The 7,239-nt window shown below is 25.6% G+C and overlaps 1 protein-coding gene across 5 annotated transcripts; it reads left to right on the forward strand.

Annotated features, from left to right (window-relative positions):
* Positions 1-404: 404 nt before the first annotated feature.
* On the forward strand, positions 405-4,610 carry LOC114129630 (max-like protein X). Of its 5 annotated transcripts, none has more exons than XM_050206715.1 (7): positions 405-982; positions 2,055-2,119; positions 2,204-2,311; positions 2,987-3,195; positions 3,461-3,628; positions 4,046-4,159; positions 4,426-4,610. In XM_050206715.1, exons 2-7 carry the CDS (start codon positions 2,098-2,100, stop codon positions 4,507-4,509), a joined length of 705 nt encoding a protein of 234 aa, XP_050062672.1. In that variant the 5' UTR covers positions 405-982; positions 2,055-2,097; the 3' UTR covers positions 4,510-4,610. The 5 variants fall into 5 exon arrangements, with proteins under 5 accessions (XP_050062672.1, XP_027850232.2, XP_050062673.1 ...); XM_027994431.2 differs by having other exon boundaries at positions 407-982; positions 2,984-3,195; XM_050206716.1 differs by lacking the exon at positions 405-982 and adding an exon at positions 2,613-2,774 and having other exon boundaries at positions 2,088-2,119; positions 2,984-3,195.
* The last annotated feature ends 2,629 nt before the right edge of the window (positions 4,611-7,239 follow it).

The following is a 7,239-nucleotide window of genomic DNA, read 5'->3' on the forward strand; positions in this document are numbered from 1 at the left end:
GTAAGATATTAGTATCTATATATAATATTTTAAGGGTATGTAATTTAATTGACTCGTTGACTTGTTTTTTAGTATTTAATCGTCATAATAAAATATAATTGTACAATTATTATTATAACATTATCACGGTGGGACACGACGAACGGAGGAGACGTAACCTAATCGTCCTCATCCCAACAATCCCATCGACAACGACGACAACAATTATTGTAATAACAACAACAACAATAATAATATTAATAATATTAATAATAATAATAACTGTTATCAGCGTTTCGTTATCATCCGCGTGTCGCTATCCCGCGAACCGAACGTCGCGACACAACAGGTGGTTTAGCCGGTACCCCTCTCCGCCGCCGCCGCCCAAGGACGCGCATACTGGTACGATAACAGTCGATAATCGTTACCGTTTACGATTATTATCGCGACCGCAAGTCCGCAAACGATATTATTACGACCATTATAATATTATTATTATTTTTAATGAGTAATATTAGTTTTTTATCATCGCGAGTCTCGTATCGAAATCGGTAGGACGTAGTGAACGTTTCCTTATTCCGACCAACCGTCATGACTCGTCACCGCCGCCGCCGCCGCCGTCTATAGTACAGCCGTACGTGACCGCGTCTTGAACATTACTATGCCTCACAAACCATTTTCCGACGGACGGCGGTCGTGCTGTTACGTTCGCTAAAAAAAAAACCCGCCGCGACGACCGTGACGGCGCTACCGATTAACGTGGCGCGCATAAAACAATAATTTTAAACGTCGTTCAAATTTAACTGTTTTTCTGCGTCGTTATTGTAACCGTTCTCCTTCGCGTCGTTTTCTCCGTTTTCGTTTTCGGTCACATTCTCCGCACATCCTCGACGAGAGGTGGTGAGAGAGACACCACACACACACATTTACTTTGCGTGTCGCGCAGTGAGTGAGTCGTCGGTCATCGTCACCGGCGGAATGACGGACGAACTCTCCGGGATTGGTAAATTGCATAATTTTTTCTTCATTTATCTGTATAATGATTAGTGATTACCGTGGTCGTTTACCGAGTGTAATTTAATTTGTATCAAAAGTTATAATTACCTAGGTAGAGAGAAAAAGAATAAACATAGGTGTTAAATTCTGCTGCAACTATTAGTAGGTACCTAGTTATTCGTGGTGGCGGGAGATTTATTTATATTTTCTCTTCTCTATTCAGTGTATAAAAATAAAAATTGAACTCCAATACATTACTGTGTGTAATGGTGACCAAGGCCATTATGAATTATAGGAGTCTATACACTAATATTAGTAATTTAGTATTTGTCCATATTTTGTTTCTGCCTGTCACTACCTCTGTTCAGTTGAATAAATTTGACTTTTTATACTCAAACAAAAATATAAAACTGCATTTATGACCATTTCAATTTTAAAACACTTAAATTCCAAGGGAGTGTAGAGCATATTGTATATTATTATTACAAAAACTTCACAAATACATCAACAGATGGTTATAAACAGCCTTTAAATTAATTAGTAGTACCTATGTTGTATATAGTTTTGTCAACTAGACAAATGTATATTATGGTTTTTGTACTTTGTATTCATACATTCCTAGTATTTTAAAATAATTGTTTACTCAAGAAATTATTGACATTATTGAATATGTTTTATTTGTTTTATTAAATTTATTAATATTATTAGAATCTACAATTTGTAGTTTTATTGCCATTATTTTATTTTTAAATTTTAATAAATATATTTTAATAGTTCAAATAATAAAACTTACACTAAATAATAATAAAAATAAAATTTAATTGATATTGAAGCTGTACACATATTATATTGCTGTCAATAATTTAAATATTCTGTCCTTCCTTACATCATTTATACTAGTCACATCCAGAATTTTCTATTGTATTGTATAATATACCACAATTATATTAGGTATGTACACTTCTAATATTAGTGAATATTACCTAACACAAAAATTAAAATTATATTTTCTTTCTATACCTAGATTTTATGTAATGACTAAATAATAATAATATTAATAGGTGTATAATTATTTTTAGATTGATAAAATTATTGGATGCATACAATTATTAAAAATTAATAATGGATTCTAGAGATAGTGATGGTAAGGCATTGATATTTTTACATTACTTTTATGTAAAAAGTTATATTTTACTAATTATAAATGTACATTTGCTTACATTTTTAGACATGAAAGTTGAACCATCTAGTCCAGTACGAAATACAAATCCATTTAGTCGATCTAGTAGTGGAAGTTCTCTACATGCTGGAAACCATAGTAGTAGTAGTGGTCATGGTATGTGCTTAAATAACAAGTCGACTTTGTAGGCAAGTTGTAAAATTAAGCCTATTTATTTTTGTGTATTTATTAAATTTATAAATTTTAAATTTTAATAAATATCAGAAATATGTATTCAAATTATATAAAGAATTTTTGAGTTTTAAATTATGTATATTATTATATTAGGACCAATAGGTATATTTCCTAGAACACACATCCATGTGATATACATTTTTATTCAATAATTCTCTCATTTCTCATAATGGACGTAGTTAAATTAATAATATTATTATATAATACTTAACCATGATTTTAGTTATGTTGCCAGTAATCCCGATGTGCTGAATTCGTTATAAACAACTTATACCAGATGAGTTGTATACATTAGTGTAGGATGAGAGAATTGGCCCATCTGGATTGTCGATGTCAGTAGTATCACAGTCTATAACTGGGTGTCTCTTCATAATATTAATTATAGGTATACCGATGAGGGAGTATAATGAGATTGTAAGTTTAATCTTAATAATTTCCAAAACTTTTTATCTATATTTTCATTCTTTCTTTAAATATTTAAAACTAAAGCATTATTTACTTAGCAGCTTGCCTCTTTTCATCTTTTATTGTTATCAACTTTCATTACTGTGGTTTTTAGTTGTCATATTTTTACTTGCTGTTCTATGTTTATAGAAGATGATGATAGTGAAGAAAAAGGTTCACCAAATAATTACAAAGAAAGGCGACGAGAAGCTCATACTCAAGCTGAACAAAAACGTCGTGATGCCATAAAAAAAGGCTATGATTGTTTACAAGATTTAGTCCCAACTTGTCAGCAAACAGATAGCAGTGGTTATAAATTAAGCAAAGCAACAGTATTACAAAAATCCATAGATTACATACAAGTAATTTTAAACAATTCAATAAAACTTAAAAATAAAATTAAAGTAACAATTTGGGAGTTTCATTATAAAAATTACTTCCATATAATTTAAATTTACTTAATATTTTGAAGGAAAAAATATTTATTTTACATTAGGCGATAAGAATAGTAATGTTTTATCATTGTGATAAAATTATTTACCATACAAATCGATATAGGTACCTTAACTAAACATTTTTATTTTAAAATATGTTAACTTATAATTATTTATTACTTTGATTTTTTAGTATTTACTGTTGCAAAAGAAAAAATTAGAAGAAGAACGTAATGCTTTACGAAAAGAAGTAGTTGCATTACGAATTATGCAAGCTAATTATGAGCAAATGGTAAAAGCTCAACAAATTCCAATGGGTCATGTTGAAACTAGGATACCTGATGAAGAAAAATTTCAAATGGTAATTATAGGTGTTCTAATAGATATAAATAAATTTGCTTATTAAATTAAATTTACATGTATTTAATCAAAGATAAAATAACGCATAATGAAGACCTATAAATTCATTATACATTTTTATACACTTTAATTATTCTGGAATTTTTTTAATCCCATTAAAACATATTATGTTGTCTACCTTTATTTAAAATTTGAACCTAAATGTTTTATATTAATTTTACCTGTATAAAAATATCAACTTATCAATTAAATATTTATGTATTTAATAGGTTTAATAAAATTTAATTCTTTTGATTCTTTTCTCTCTCTCACACACTCTCTCTCTTCCTTTTTCTCTGGTCTATGCAGTTAAAATTCAATTTTTGAGCCATTTTAATTCAATTATTTCTATAGCTAAAAAAAAATTTGTATTTTATAGTTTCAGAATATTATTGATGAACTGTTTTTTACATTTTGTAATATAAATGTTAACAATTTCACTGAACTTTCTGCTTGCGTCTTCAGTTGGCTTGAAGAACACTGTAAACCTCAGGTGAATATTTTTTATAATTCACAATTATTTTATGATAATTTAAAATAAAAATTAATTTATTATATATTTTAAAAATGTATAAGATGTATTCTCTGATATAGACTTACTGTATAATATAATTATATAGGTATTAATACTATTTTTTATTGAATATTTTGTTCTATTATTCTGTGTGTATAGATTTTTATATTTAATTAACTCATAATACATTTCATAAAGTAAATTTTTTTATAAGTGAATGTATCTATTAGTTATTCCGTTTTCAGACGTTACAAAATTTAATAGAAACTGTTCTTGAAAAGGAACCAAAAAGTCATACACCTACCTCAACCGACAAAACTTCACCATAAAGTATATTTTATTTATTTATTGAATTTTATTTTTTACCAAGTATCCGATTATTGTTGTAAAATTTTTAATTATGTTAAAATAAAATATTTTTTTATAAATACATTGTTTTTTTATTATAAAAAATTCTATTCTAGTTTATATAGGTAACTCTTAATAAATGCAATTAATATTTCATCATTTCATCATTTCATCATTAAGGGCTTCAGTGTATATAGTTAAAATATTATGCTTGATATAACATAATACAATGTTACAAATACTTGGTAGTCAAGTAAGGTTTGTATGGGGTTGCTATATCGTTAATAAAGTTGAGTGGGATTTAGTGAAAATTATAAAAATGTATACAATTAATCTTATTCAGATTATACATTTTTTTTCAAGCAGTTTTATCAATAAAAGATTACAAAAAAAAAACACAATATTTTATTTGCATTAAATGTGTACAATGTACTATGTACATGTATTTTATACCTATAATTCAATCTCCAGAACTCTTTAATTTAATCCCTAAAATTAAGGTTACACAATTAAATTGATAGCAACGACCATAAAATCTCATAAAAACATTAAATATGACATTTTGTGATCCATTGAATATTTTATTTTCAGTTATTCGTTTATCTTATCTATATTCTGTAATGTCTTATCTTTATGTGACAGTTAATAACATTTATTATTATTCTATATATATTAAATTAATAAATATTATTTATTTTATTTTCTTCTTTTATAAATTTTTAAATTTTTATACAGTTCTAGACTTGTAATGTTTTAAATATAATGATTATTTTTTAAGAAATTTTTTTACATAAGTTATGTTATGATATACGTAAATGTTATGAGCAACTGTAGTATAGAAAAAACTTAATGTGATATACTAGCTATAGCCTATAGGTGCTAACATGTATAGGCAAATGCATTTGGTTTAACTATAAAATATAAATTAATACCTAATTAAATAATGATAAAAAAATGTATAAAAATTATGCTATGTCATAAACTTAACAGTATTGTTAAGGACAGTATGAGAATTCAACAAAGGTACCATATTGTGTATTGTCTTACTAAAAAGAGTACTTCTAGTCACCACAGTTATATAAGTTAAAAAAAAAAAAAAATTAAAATCAGAAAATTTGCTATGATGTATTAATGTATAGCAGATCTTAAAAATGACTCATTATTTTAAAAAGATTACTAATCAATTATAAATGTGTTAATTTTAAACTAAATTATAAATCATTATACAAGTATAATGTATCTATAAAAAAATTATTTAATTTAAAAAGGAAAATTTCTATTGATATTCTATAATAATAAGTACTTTATATTAGGCAATATTAGCTATTTGTAAAAATATCTATGCTACAAATATGTTCTATAAGTAATTTGGTTAATTGAACCAATTTCATCGCATAGATATATTATTATCTATTAATTATGCTAATATTATATCATACTTCTACTACTAATCATCTATAACTCAATAGGTTGTACCTAATGTTCAATTCTTAATACTGATGGTACTGTATAGTAAAATATCTTCAAGAGATTCATGATTATAAGTAGCTTAAAATTGGTTAAAATTTTTTGAAACAATTATTATGTATCTCGTAGAAAATAATAATATTTATAAGTAACAAAAAGCTTTAAGTGACTATCAATAATTTTTTTTAGATCACAACAAAAAAAATAAATTAAAATCATTAAATTTCAATGAAATAGATATTTCATCTGTACGTTTGTCAACATTTTAACTTTAAAGGCTTATAAAACTAAAAATACTCATGTATTTTCGATATTTTTAAGTTACTATAAGAACAACTAAAAAAGAAACTTTTACCACATTTCAAATTTCTATAAATAGCTCAAAAAGAACCTACCTACATATTTTGATGATATTTATCTCTCTAGAAAATAATATTAGGTAATCTTGTAAACACTAACGTCGTGTATACATTATTATTTTACCACGATTATTCTGAAAAATATTAAGAATTGTTTAATTATGCTCTCTATGATTTTTTTCTTAGCAGTTCTTTAATAGGCATGTATATTGACTATTTACTTTAGTGGACAAACAATAAACAAAAGTTTTGTCAACTGGACTTTACTATTTGACATTTGTCTAGGTATTTTACTTGGTAAACATACTTAATAACGGTTCGTCACTTTTCTCAATTCTTTAAACGCTATCTGTTTATTATTATATGTACCTATCTAATAATATATTTTAAATATAGATTAATAAAATATCAAGCACATTAAACTTTTAATGTTACATTCAATCAGGTATAATATTATAAAATTAAGTGCATTTTACCTTTGATAAAATAAACGATAGCTAATAATTTAAAATAAAATAAATTATTTATGGAATATCTATATTTACTTATTAAACGGAAAACACAAATGCAGATAAAATTATCTACTTAATAGTATTTCCGATTTAGAGCTGAAAATTTAACAATTAATTATTTTTTATTATTAATCACTAATTATGATAAATAAAATATTTTATTAATAATATCGTATTAACTTTATGTGTTATCAAAAATATCAAGGTTTCATCGACAACGAACCATATTAAAATAATTTCAAGGTCCCAGTCATCAAGAAACCCAAATAAATTGATAAGTTCATTAAATAACAAAACTAAATTAAAGTCAGTACAAACTACCAAGTATATATACTTAATAAGCTAATGATATTTTATAATTATAATTATTAAT

The sequence above is a fragment of the Aphis gossypii genome, chromosome X (assembly GCF_020184175.1).
Source record: "Aphis gossypii isolate Hap1 chromosome X, ASM2018417v2, whole genome shotgun sequence".
NCBI classification, from domain to species: domain Eukaryota; kingdom Metazoa; phylum Arthropoda; class Insecta; order Hemiptera; family Aphididae; genus Aphis; species Aphis gossypii.